The sequence below is a fragment of the Salpingoeca rosetta genome (genome assembly GCF_000188695.1).
Source record: "Salpingoeca rosetta unplaced genomic scaffold supercont1.4, whole genome shotgun sequence".
NCBI classification, from domain to species: Eukaryota; class Choanoflagellata; order Craspedida; family Salpingoecidae; genus Salpingoeca; species Salpingoeca rosetta.
Window position 1 is genome coordinate 662,917 of NW_004754930.1, and position 12,500 is coordinate 675,416.

The 12,500-nt window shown below is 54.4% G+C and overlaps 2 protein-coding genes across 2 annotated transcripts in view; one reads left to right on the top strand and one right to left on the bottom strand.

The window, feature by feature from the left end:
* The window catches only part of PTSG_01220 (uncharacterized protein), a 6,229-nt gene extending 229 nt beyond the window's left edge, over positions 1-6,000 (top strand). The window contains exons 1-19 of the mRNA XM_004997136.1: positions 1-66; positions 255-383; positions 589-725; positions 881-912; positions 1,024-1,113; positions 1,329-1,441; positions 1,638-1,749; positions 2,029-2,120; positions 2,257-2,300; positions 2,548-2,604; positions 2,896-3,019; positions 3,182-3,253; positions 3,434-3,514; positions 3,688-3,881; positions 4,256-4,400; positions 4,578-4,682; positions 4,943-4,999; positions 5,200-5,280; positions 5,619-6,000. The exon at positions 1-66 is cut by the window's left edge and continues 229 nt beyond it. Coding sequence (XP_004997193.1) covers positions 1-66; positions 255-383; positions 589-725; positions 881-912; positions 1,024-1,113; positions 1,329-1,441; positions 1,638-1,749; positions 2,029-2,120; positions 2,257-2,300; positions 2,548-2,604; positions 2,896-3,019; positions 3,182-3,253; positions 3,434-3,514; positions 3,688-3,881; positions 4,256-4,400; positions 4,578-4,682; positions 4,943-4,999; positions 5,200-5,280; positions 5,619-5,755 — 1,868 coding nt within the window. The 3' untranslated portion in view covers positions 5,756-6,000. The remainder of the gene's footprint in view (positions 67-254; positions 384-588; positions 726-880; positions 913-1,023; positions 1,114-1,328; positions 1,442-1,637; positions 1,750-2,028; positions 2,121-2,256; positions 2,301-2,547; positions 2,605-2,895; positions 3,020-3,181; positions 3,254-3,433; positions 3,515-3,687; positions 3,882-4,255; positions 4,401-4,577; positions 4,683-4,942; positions 5,000-5,199; positions 5,281-5,618) is intronic.
* A 492-nt stretch (positions 6,001-6,492) lies between these two features.
* The window catches only part of PTSG_01221 (uncharacterized protein), a 13,387-nt gene continuing 7,379 nt past the window's right edge, over positions 6,493-12,500 (bottom strand). Inside the window, exons 21-38 of the mRNA XM_004997137.1 lie at positions 12,273-12,381; positions 11,943-12,063; positions 11,666-11,745; positions 11,324-11,386; positions 11,061-11,138; positions 10,732-10,856; positions 10,464-10,524; positions 10,053-10,264; positions 9,791-9,845; positions 9,258-9,569; positions 8,857-9,031; positions 8,500-8,678; positions 7,998-8,159; positions 7,692-7,813; positions 7,387-7,462; positions 7,143-7,214; positions 6,892-6,988; positions 6,493-6,729 (exon numbers count right to left, since the gene is read on the bottom strand). Coding sequence (XP_004997194.1) covers positions 6,647-6,729; positions 6,892-6,988; positions 7,143-7,214; positions 7,387-7,462; positions 7,692-7,813; positions 7,998-8,159; positions 8,500-8,678; positions 8,857-9,031; positions 9,258-9,569; positions 9,791-9,845; positions 10,053-10,264; positions 10,464-10,524; positions 10,732-10,856; positions 11,061-11,138; positions 11,324-11,386; positions 11,666-11,745; positions 11,943-12,063; positions 12,273-12,381 — 2,182 coding nt within the window. The 3' untranslated portion in view covers positions 6,493-6,646. The remainder of the gene's footprint in view (positions 6,730-6,891; positions 6,989-7,142; positions 7,215-7,386; positions 7,463-7,691; positions 7,814-7,997; positions 8,160-8,499; positions 8,679-8,856; positions 9,032-9,257; positions 9,570-9,790; positions 9,846-10,052; positions 10,265-10,463; positions 10,525-10,731; positions 10,857-11,060; positions 11,139-11,323; positions 11,387-11,665; positions 11,746-11,942; positions 12,064-12,272; positions 12,382-12,500) is intronic.

A 12,500-nucleotide genomic window follows, 5' to 3' on the forward strand; every position in this document is an offset into this window, starting at 1 on the left:
CCGCAATACCGACCACGACAACTACCACCACCACACCCATCGTCTGCCAAAGCGCATCTGAACAAGGTACACCGCGACACACACACACACACACACACACACACACGACACAACACAACACAATCCTTTATTGGGCGCATGTATGTCGTGTCGCTGTGTCGTTGAGGTCGTTGAGTGCAGCTCGCCAGCCATGTCAGTACCTCACACCGCTGTCTGTCCGTGTTTCGGCGTTGGATCTTGTGCTGTACCCTCAGCTTGTGCTCGAAAGGGAAGGATGCCATGCCGGAATGATCCGAATGTGTGTGGCCCTTGCCTGCGAGACCATCCGTACGCTGCTCGTGGGGGCGATCCAACGCAGGACGGCAACTCCAACTGCACCTCACGTAAGCATGATTGGCACACATACTCGTGCGCGTGCCTGCATGCACAAACACAAGCAAAGCCAAAAGCTGTGTAGCAATCTGCATCCCGTCCTTTCTGCGTTCAGCAAACGGTTGAGCCCTGCAACGTGTATGTGTGGGGCAACGCTCGCTGCTTGCCTGTCTCACATGCGGCCCGTCCCGACTGCTGCTTCTTCCGTGCCTGCAGGCATTGATCGGCCCAAAATCGCTACGGAGCAGGGTCACATTGTTGCAGACGCCCTGAGCGGCGACATCTTCCTGCGTTTCTTGAATGGCCAAGAACTCTCCGTGTCTTCGCTGGCAGCGCTTCACACGAACATGCAGGTACAGGCAAGAGGTGCTATCTGTCCCCTACTCGAACGTATGGCAGCTTCATACGTGTGCTCTCCTGCATGACACTCTTCTTGCATCGTTGCTCTCGCTCGCTTGTGAACATGCACCACCCCAACACCCTGTCTTGATTGCCTGTGCGTTTGCAGAACGAGCTGTCGCTGGCGCTGGATGACCTCAGGTGCGTTCTTGCGTTCTTGCGTTCTTGCATCTCCTGCGTGTGCTTGTCTCCATGTGACGTTCAAGGCCTGTTTCCTGATGCCATGTTGTTCTTAATGAATGTTTGGTGCAGGGGCGAGTTTGCCACGAAGCTGGCTGAGCTTGAGGCCCAGTACAAGGCTGAGATTCAATCTCTCAGAATCGCCCTACAGCGCTCAAACAGGTGCCTTTGCTGTGTCGTGTGTTGTGTGTTGTGTGTGTTGTGTGTTGTGTGTTGTGTGTATGTGTATCTTGTGTGTCGTGTGTGTGTCGTGTGTACGGTTGCTTTTGTCGCCTTCGCAAGGATCGATACCTTTTCCTGGAGTTGTGGGTGTTATGTTACACAGCTTCCACACACTCACGCGCCGCAAACACCACTGCCCTTCTCTCCCACGTTAGTTCGCTGGAGTCTGAAATTGAAACACTCGACTCAAGCAAAGCAGATGTTGCGGACGTGCATCGCGTGGAGAGTAGCATCGAAAGTGTCCAAAGCAGCGTCATCAGCATTAACAGTGCGTGTAGCTTCCGACAGCTGATCTCCTCCCTCCCCCCTCACACTCGCGTGCCTGCATCTTTGTATCTCGATAGTGTTGGTTCAACCGATGTGGGTGCTTCGTACCTTCCTATCCCTTCGTGTGTTCGCTTTCCCCCTCCCACTCTCCTCCTCCACTGCACACCGCTCACCCGTTGTCACTGTTCCGTGATTAGGTGCGCTGAACAACAAGGTTGATCTTGAAGGCCAGGCCTCGCTTGAAACAGCGCTGCGCTCCGACATCTCCATCGTTGCCTCAGATGGGCAGGACACCGCAAATGCTCTTGAGTGCGTATGCACGTGTGTGCATGTGTGCGTGCATGTGCATGTGCATGCGTGTGTGTGTGTGTGTGTGTGTGTGTGTGTGTGTGTGTGTGTGTGTGTGTGTGTGTGTGTGTGTGTGTGTGTGTGTGTGTGTGTGTGGTAAAGAGGAGGGGGGTTTTTCTTCACTCGTGCTGTGCGTATTTGCCGTGTGCAAACGCACCGTTACATGGCGTGTTGCTTGTTCTTTATGCAGCGCTGATGCTCACGATCCACGCCAACAACAAACATATGCTGCTCCGGCAGGGGTTTGTTGGAGACAGCCGCGCGGGTCACGGATGTTGAGGCATCATTCGAGGAGTTGCGAATGGACATTTCGGAAGTATCGACAGCGGAGCGTGAGTTGCTGCTCGTATACTCGAGAGGGTTCCCCTTTCGCATGTTTCGGGAACTTCTGTTCCTCCACGCTGCTTTTTGTGTTGATCATGTTCTGCGATCAATCATGACCCGTGCATTACGTCCCCTTGCTTGCAGGCAACACGGCGTCGCTCTTTGATGGACTCATCGTCAAGATTTCGGTGTGCATGTGTGTGTGTGTGTGTCTGTGTGTGTGTGTGTGTCTGTCTGTCTCTCTGTCTGTCTGTCTCTCTCTATCTGTGTGTGTGTGTGTGTGTGTGTGGAGTTGACAGGTGTGGGCGTGCGCTGTATGTGCTTGAATGACGACGACGCAAACCACGAAAGTTGGTCTCCAATGTGCTCCTCGCTCACACGGTCTGGTGTGGCTGCTGTTGCCCGTTTTCCTCGTGCACTATTCTTTGCTTGCAGGCACAGAGCTCTGGGCTTTGCAGTGGCTCGGCGCGACGCTTGTGGATCAACGACGAGGTGCACATTGCTGCTCCCTTCAAGCGAATCATTCACACACACGTGCACGCGCGCCATCTCGCCATACTCTGTTCCTCCCCTACTTGCACTCACTCACACGCTCACTCACTCATACACACACACTCACTCTCTCACTTACTCACACACACTCTCACTCACTCACTCACTCACTCACTCACTCACTCACTCACTCACTCACTTACTCACACACACTCTCACTCACTCACACACATACACATATCCACACACACACATACCATCTCTCTCTCTCGCGCACGCGCGCCCACACAGCCTTACACCTGGACGTCGTCTTGGAGCCGTGGCATCAACACCGTGGAGTTCCACCCAACGACCATGCAAGTCGTGCGTGAGCAGAACTTTGACACTTGCTGTGGATCCTCCCCAGCAACGGAAGGTGTGATGTGATCGAGGTGTTTTGCGTCTCGTGTTGCTGTCGACTTGTGCTTTTTCCCTCGTGTTCAACCTGTATTTGTCGCGTTGGCGTGGTACATGCTTTCCACGCATGCTTTCCACGCGCTCATGCGTTGTCCTGCTTTTTCACACCAAAATGGCGCAGCTGATCGCCTCACACAGTACATCAACGGCCTGGCGGAGGGCGTGCCAGTCGTGTTTGTGATCCACGATGAAGGTAAGCCCGAGAGTGGGGGACCTGTTGCTCCTGGTGTTACACAATGGACGTTGTGGTTGGATAGTAGAAGCTTCGGTCTCTGTCGTAGTGTCATGTCGCTTGATGACATACCCTCACGCCCTAGCTCACGCGATGGGGTGGCATTCTTGCCTTTGTAATGCCATTTTGCCGTGCCTGCAGGTATCAGCGCTGCCGATGACGAGCTGAAGTCAGCCATCGAGAGCATGGGCAGCCGGTACATCCGTACCATCACCTACAGAGGTGCGCTTTGCTTGTATGCCTTTGAGGGACAGGCAAGCTGCAAGGGCTGATCAGGATGTATTTGGTTGTGCATGCTCGACACTGCCTGCACACATGGCTGTGCATGCGTACCTGCCTATTCACACACGCACACATGCACACACGCGCACGCCGCACATGCATCTGCCTTGAAGAGTCGTGGGCCATGATTGGAATCAAGGGGGCGTTTCCCGGCACTGTTCCGGAGGCGTACGGCTCCAAAGTGGACGACCCCGGATGCACACGTGATCCACCTGTCCAGGACGAAACAGCAATCATTTCGCAGTTGTTCTTTGCTGGCAAGCTCGCTCCTTTCAACCAAGAGCTTGCACGTCGCTCGTACGCCAATGTATGTGTGTGTGTGTGTGTCCCTTTTGGGCATGGACGCGTGCTACTGGGATTGACTGTCATTGCTCATCTGTCGTGCATTTCGTTGTGCCCACTCTGCTCGCGCGTCCGTCATGCTCGCACTTTCGTGTTCCGGCTGTGCTGAACACACTTGCACTCACGCATGCAATCGCACCCACCCACCCACACACCCACCCACACACACACACACACACACACACACACACACACACACACACACACACACACACACACACACACTTGCGGATGCAACAACCGTTCTTCACACACGCACAACAAATGCGCGCACACTCGCACACACACACACAATTACACACACGCGCTTGCATGGTGCTCGCGCTCGCGTGCCGCCAGGGCCTGGAACGCTTCCGCAAGCGTTCGTCGTCGACGTGGGATGCGATGGTGTGGGGCGGGTACATCAGCGGAGACGTGGCGGGTATTGCTGAGCTTGGGACTATTCCAAGGACCTCCAATTACCAGCGATACATTGACATCAAAGGTATGAAGGCACGGGGTTTGTGTTTTCGTGTTTCCGGACTTGGGCACCGTGATGGCCCACTTATCTCTCGTGTGCTCTGCTTGGTTCCTCTCCACACGGGATGTGTGCGTGTCAGGTATTATTGATGTGTGAGCATTTCTTCCAGAGTGTCACGCTCCTCCTCGTGCTTGCCTGCAGTGTACGGCTCCCATCGCGGCTACAACGTCAACAGCTACTTCGAGTTCAAGCACTATGTCATCATGTGCGGCGACAAGTGCTCTGCCGCCCTCATTGACGCAGCAGGTCTCTGCAACAAAACCTGTTTTCTTTTTGTTGTCGTTCCTCGACATTGGGCGGGATGGGGAAGGGCGATTGACACACGATGTTCCGCAGGCCTTTGGTGTTCTTTGCATTGTTCACACGCGGTACATGCAACACGCGCTCACGCACAAACACACGCGTCCACGCATGCTTGCGATTGCTTGTGTGTGTGTGTGTGTGTGTGTGTGTGTGTGTGTGTGTGTGTGTGTGTGTGTGTGTGTGTGTGTGTGTGTGGACTACAGGTCGAGGTACGGTGAGCCTCTACGACACGATCCATCACGACTCCAACACATATGCAGGTGAGGGATACCTCTCAACATGCGCATGTGTGCGTGTGCGTGCGTGTGTGTTTGTCTTGTGTACACGCCGTATTGTGTCTCATTTCTTCCCTTTTCAGCGTGCTGTGTGAAGCGCCGTCCTTGCTCGTTGCTCCTGTGATTCTCATTTTGCTGTTCCTCTGTTCATGCGTTGCGACCTTCGACTGGATGCTGCTTCTCAGGCAATGGTGACATTGACATCCCCCCAGAGGGTTTTGTGATTGCGCTCCGATTTACACCCGTCATTGGCGCCAACTTTGACTGTGAGCTGCGTGTGTGTGTGCGTGTGTGTCCGGGTTTGTTGCTGTTGGTCTGGGAGCGTGCGAAGTGTGTTTTGGGTGTTGGCAGTGTCCATGCGCTCCGAAAGTGCCCTTCGAGTGCAACCAAGGCTGCGTTGTCCGCATCGCTTCTGTTTTGCTCTTGCACACACACACTCACACACTCACACTCTCTCCCACTCACACACACTCACACACTCACACACACGCACACGCACGCACACACACGCACGCACACACACGCACGCTCATCCTCACACACTCACACACACGCCTCTGTGTTGCGTGTATCGTGCTTGCTTGCTTGTTGGCATCGCTTGCAGACACGGTTGTGGTGAATTACTATGACTTTGACGAGTTCCACCCAAGCTTCGTTCCATCAGACCATCGCTGCTTCGACATGAGAGGCAATGCCGGCTATTCCTACCCATACGTCTCCTTCAAGTGCCGCGATGTTTGAGCGTCACATCACTTGCCACGTGAGACGTGCTCAGCTTGCGTGCTGTTTTGCTTTCTTTGCTTGTTTGTGTTTGTGTTTGTGTTGTGCTGTTCGTGCTTCGTTGCCTGTCTCCTCTCGCTCACTGTGGAGGGAGTGTGTGTTTGTTGTTTTTGGCCTTTCCTTCGCCTGGCTTGTTGACTTGCACTGTCTGTGTGTCGAGGGATGGTGAGCTGTTCCTTCACAATACAACACAATAAATGTGGTGATTTTGAACGCGCGTGTTCAGCAACGTAACAAGTCGCAGCACCAATCAGCCAAGGGACAGTCCCAATACCATCTTTGTTGTGGAGCTCATGGCGAATAACAATTTTCGTGTCGTGGATGAGAATGTCGTCTATGCTGCTGCTGCTACACGTCAAGCAAGTGGACGCCAGAGCGCGCGCGCGCGTTGGCAGATGGTCGTCCGTCGGCCCCCTTGTCTTCCTCCCTCTCTGACCTTTTTTTTTTTTTTTTTCTGCACATGCACAGACAAAGCATGCACACAGAACTGCTTTGTTTCCCACACGTCATGTCACCACCACCAAACTGGCCCTCATTGATTGCAAGGTTTCATGGCTGTGCTTTGTGTAATTGAAGAACGAGACAGACACGACCGAACACACCCAGGCCGATGAGTTGGCCGAAAAAGAAGAAGATGGTGGTGGCTAAGAACAAATCGCCGTGAAAGTAAGAGGTTCCACCGAGGGGAGAGAGGGAGGGAGGGAGAGAGAGAGAGAGAGAGAGAGAGAGAGAGAGAGCGAGAGGGGACCAAGCTCGCAGAAAAAACAAACAAAACCAAACACACACACACACACACACAGGGTGAAATTAAGGCAGAGGACAAAGAGACGGCACACGCACTCCACTATGGGCTCAGTAATCATAGAGCAGGCTGATGCTCTCTGCGGCCTGCTGGCGAACTTTGGTGTCCGGGTCCTTAAGGAGTCGCACAAGCTCTGTGGAACGGGCGATGCAAACACGAGAGACCGAGGCGGCGGGGACAATCGAGCATAAGCATGCACGAGCGCACACGCACGAGCACCACGCAAGCAGCCGAGAATCAAGACAGCGCAAGACACAGGATGGCAGTGAAGCAAGGGTGACACGATGCTACGTACCGCCGCAGACGTGCTCCTTTGTAATGTCGCGCCTGTCATCAGCAGGGATGCTGTGCAGCAGCTCCCCCATGAACAAGGCGGCGTTGCACCGAATGTCCTGCCAACAACAACACCAAAGACACACGGGGCGAATTGCACATGAGTCCGCGCCGAGCCACCAAGCACAATGCACACGCAGGAAAAGAGAGACAGAGAGAGGCGTGTGCATGTCCAGGCACAAGACAGACAGACGGGCACAGACAAACGCTCACCTGTCGATACGCCTTGAAAAAGTCTGCGGTGCTCATGGTGTAGAAGCTGACCTTGTCGCGGAAGTCCTTGATCTGCAGGCGATGAGAGGACACAGAGCACATCGTGTCAAGGGGGAGGGGAGGGGACACACTAGAGACTACACACTTACACACACACACACACACACACACACACACACACACGCACACACACATAGGTGCACAATCGAAAACACATGCACGAGGTCACGCTTGCGGCGCGTACCAGGACACGGGAGAGCTCAGCCAGGAACTCGGCGTAGTGGAGGCTCTTGCCGTCACCAAGGCACTTCTCAAAAAGCCTGCTTGGGGTGCACGAGTAATAAAAAAAAAAAAAGGGGGGGGAGGGGAGAACGAGCGCGCGCGGTGTGTGTGTGTGTGTGTGTGTGTGTGTGTGTGTGTGTGTGTGTGTGTGTGTGTGTGTGTGTGTGTGTGTGCGTGTGTGTGTATGTGTGAGTGAGCGAGTGAGTACATGCGAGCGAGGGCGCAAAACAAGGCGTGTGCATGTGCGTCAGTGAAACAGGAACGCACGACGTAAGTTCGTCGGACTCCAGAAGAGGGCCGAGTTTGAGAAGAGCGCGGGCGACGGCTGCGCACACGTCGGGGTCATCCTCAGCGAGGTGGAGGATGAAGCTGACGAGGTTGGAGTGGATCTGTTGACACGTAGCAGGATCGGGATTGAGAAATGCGGCCATTGGGAAGCGAGTCGTGCCACAAGCAAGCAAATGCACACAAAGGCAGACGCTCGCTTCGCTAGCACACGTGCCAAACAGCCCACAGAAAAACGGGCTACCCACACCCACACCCACACACACCCACCCACACACACACACACACCTGTTCGAGGAATGGGACTTTGCTGGGGCCATCACCAAACTGACTGAGGTTTCCAAACAGCTCAATGGCAGCAGCGCGGACAGCTGGCTTGTCCTTCTCAAAGCAGGGGCGGATGCGCAGCGAAATGTTGATGAGGATGTTCCGGATGGTGTCTTCCTCAACCTGGATGGAGAAAGAGACAGAGAGGGAGAGAGTGTGTGTGCGTGTGTGAGAGATGGAGGGAGAGATAGAGGGAGAAGTGGCGACGGGGCGCCAGTCGCGAGCGAATGCATCAGGTGGTACACATGTGTGAACAGGCGAAGACCCAAGCAAGCATGAAAAGTGGCAGCAGACATGGAGAAAGACCATTCAAAGAAAACCAGCAGGCAGGCAGGCAGACAGACAGACAGACAGTCAGTCAGTCAGAAAGACAGACAGACAGACAGACAGTCAGTCAGTCAGAAAGACAGACAGACAGGCAGACAGACAGACAGACAGACAGGCACACAGGTGTGTACTGCACCTTTTCGAAGATCTTGTTGAGGGTACGCATGGCTTCGAGGGTGATGTCATCGTTGGGGTCGTTCCTGTCGTCCATCCCCGTCATCACCGCGCTCAAGACCGCCGTCGAGTGCTTGCGGATGTGCTCATCGGGGAGGCTTGCAACGTTGCCCAGGCCACGCATGCACAACATGCGCACAACTGCAAACGTAGCAGACGGGGCGGGGCATAGCGGGAATGAGAGGGGAATGCCCACGCACCCATCTGGACCACGCCGCCACGTCTCCCACACGCTCGCAGAGGCAGAAAGACAAGGCGTACAACGCACAACACAGTACCACTGCAAGGATCATCATCACCATCATGACACCACACGTACTGTGGCTTTCGTCCATGATCTGTGCAAGGAGACCGTTGCGAAGGCGAACCATGAGGGAGAGGTCACCTGCACACTGCTGGTTGATCACCTCTGCGTACAACGCCACCGCCAGGACACGCTGCGTGTCGAACTTGCGCTTCATGACGCCATGGAAAAACTCCACAAGGAACGGAACCTGGTGTGTGGCGTGTCGTGCTGCGTGAGACATGTGGAACGACACGAGCGTACGCAGACACACACACACACACACACACACACACACACACACACACACACACACACACACACACACAGTCACGCACGTACACAGACAAAGGCCCGACACACAGACAGACAGACAGACAGACAGACAGACACACACACACACACATACACAGACAGAGGCACGGGAGAGGGCTCACCATGTCTGGCTTGTGCTGGCAGAGCTGTGCGACGACGGTGGTGAAGGCGAGGTTGTTGTCCATCTCGCTGAAGAACTGATCCCAGCCGCCCGTTGCATCCAGCGCATCGGCAACAAACCCGCTCTCCGAGCGCTCGAGGAACTGCTTGAAGGCATCAACGGCGTCCTGCATGGGATTCACGTCACCCTCGGGCTGCAGGCGCACGCATGACGCAAGACGAAGCAGCAGTTGCGCAAGGACGTCGCTGTAATTGTCCTCGGCAAGCTGTGCTGTCTCCTCCACGAAGAACAGCTCCTTCAGCGCACGCGTCGCCTGATGATGTGGTGATTTGTGTGTGTGTGTGTGAGTGTGTGTGTGTGTGAGTGTGTGTGTGTGTGTGTGTGTGAGTGTATTTGGGTTAGGGGTGTGGGTGAAAAGGATGGCAGCAAGCGTAACGAGTGAAGCATGTGAGAATATGAGGATGCGAGGTACAATGACAGTTACGGTGAGCTCTCAAGCAAGCGGTGTGCACGTACGGGCACAATCGCGTGTACCTTCATTGGTGGCAGGGTGTGTGTGAATTTGCCTCCCTGGTCGTGATACGGCAAGCTGTGGAAACAGGAATGTGAGTACACGGCGGTTCGTAAGCACGCCACCTGCGCACGAGCACGGGCACACACGAACGATGACAACAACAACGACAACAACAAAACAACAACAACAACAACAACAACAACAACAACAACAACAACAACAACAACAACAACAACAACAACAACAACAACAACGACAACAACAACAACAGCAGCAGCCCACCTGTTGTCGAGGATGCTGAGAAGCTCTGTGAGGATGCGTGGGGCAAGGTTCTGGTCGGCGGAGAGCGTGTGCCACATGTCCACCACCAGCTCCGCAAACGGGAGGTCAAACGAGAGCAGCTTCTTGATGACCGCATCAAGGTGATGCACAGCCAGCGTGCGGATGGCTCGAAGGACACCCGTCTTCGTCCGCTCTTGCGTAATGGCCTCCAGCTGCCGGCGTTGAAGACAAAACACACCACACCACAGTGGGCCAGCATGCGCGTGCGTGTGCGCGCGTGTGAGTATTGGTACAGTGAGCAGAGCGAGGAAGAACAGCTGAGAGCGTTTGCACGATTGCTTGAAAGAAAGGCATGTCCTCAAAACTAGAAAAGAGACGCAAACAGGCAGATACATACATGCGTAAACGCACCTTCTCGTAGAGGGCGTCAATGATGGCGTCGACTTCGTTTTCCAAATCACCGCCGCGAAGCCTGAGCGGCGACAAGTGCACGTGCATACGTGTATGCATGTGTGCACGCATGTGTGAATGTGTAGGCGAGAAGTACGCGGAGCGAGTCAAGTGAAAAAGGGAAACGGCTTGTCCTCAAGCTTCAGCAAACAGGACGGCAACATGAACGGAATGTGACGATAATACGGAAGACACGAGCACGGCACCGATTGCAAAACACCGTCCTCACTTGAACAGGCCGTTGATGACAACACAGGCGCCGTCGCCGCCGTCTGTAAACACGTCCAAGAGCCCTTCAAACAGCGGATAAATCAGATCCAGCAGCTCCTCTTTCGAAATCTTCTTTGCCAGCACCTGTTGTCACGCACACACGTGTGCATGTAAGAGTAGCACGCACATGAGTGTTTGTGGATGTGGACATGTGTGTGTGTTGCGTGTGGTTGTGTCTTTGTTGATGCGCGTGCTTGTTGGTGTCATCCCGCGCATGCTGCGAGCTATGGCAATCGCAAGCACGGTATGTGAGAAGCGGCAAGCACCGCTGGCAAAATGGTCGCAAACCTTCGACAGGTCGTTGACAACGGAGAAGAGCGGGTTTGAGTCGCCGTTCTCTGCGCGCTGAATCAGCTTGTCAATCGCCTGCACAGCGCACAGTCCAAGCCACACCACACCATCAGTCGCAGCAACAGCAGCATGGTAGCAGTAGTAACGGCAGCACGTCGGTAAGACAAGCGGGTGTCACACGAGAACGCGTGCAAGCAGCAACATGCACGCAACACCTTCATGCCGGGCTCAACCAGCCCAACAACAGCTGGTGGACCTACATTGATGATTGGGTCCGTCTCATTCATGTCACCCGCCATCACACGGCGAATATGCAGCAGCGTCTGGTGTGCATATGTGTGTACGAGAGAATACGCGTGTATGTGTGAATAGGCGAGCAAGAGCATCAAACAACCACGGCAGGCAGGAAAGTTGGAGATGGCAACGGGGCTTTGATGTGCTGAATACTCAAGTGTGTTGGTGTGTGTGTATGTGTGTGTGTGTGTTGGTGTGTGTGTGTGTGTGTGTGTGTGTGTGTGCGTGCGTGCGCGCGTGCGTGTGTGTGTGTGTCATTGTGCGTGGCGTCAACAAGGAGACGGCAGGGGAAGGGTGAGACCCCTGACCTTGATAGAGCCGAGGGCGTGCTGACGAACAGGAAGCATTGGATCCGCACACCGCGGAATGAAGTCCGCAAGCAGCTTGCCTGCACACAAGAGGAGGAGGAGGAGGAGGAGGAGGAGGAGGATGGCAGATTGAGAGGTTAGTCGACATGCAGAGTGGTTCGCACCACACAAGACAAGATGCGTGGTGCGGCTTTCAGAGACAAAAGCCAAGACAAACGGGACAACCACAGAGTCAAACAACGCGCCACACAGGAGACAGAGGGCAAACGTCTCTGACCGAAGCCTGCCATGGCGGTATTTGTGTTTGGATCTGTGGACGACTGCGCATCTGCACGCTCGTCCAAGATCTGAAACATCACATCCAGCACATCGTGGATGGCCGCCATCATGTGCTCCCGCTGCGTGTGCGGGCGCGTGTGTATTTGTGTGCGCGTATGTGCGTGTGTGCATTTGTGTGCGTATGTGCGTGTGTGCGTGTGTGTATGTGTTGATGTGAGCTGCTTGCGTATGTCGTATCACTCATACATTCTATGCAGGTGCTAGATTGGACCGAAGCAAACCACAAACGACTGCTGTGCATGAGAGCACGTGTCGCGTGCATGCACACCTGGTGGTCTTTGAGGGAGACGATGTAGGGCGAGAGGTGCTTGTAGACACTTTGCAGACACGTCGTTGTTGGATCCTTGCGAATCACAACCGCAAACAGACCGCCCAGGCTGCAGAATGCATGATCCACGGCAGGTTCATGGCGCCAGTGAGTGACTAGCAGCAACACACACAGAAAGAGACAACAAACACAAAAGTACAAGCATACAAAAGTACAAGCATACAAAAT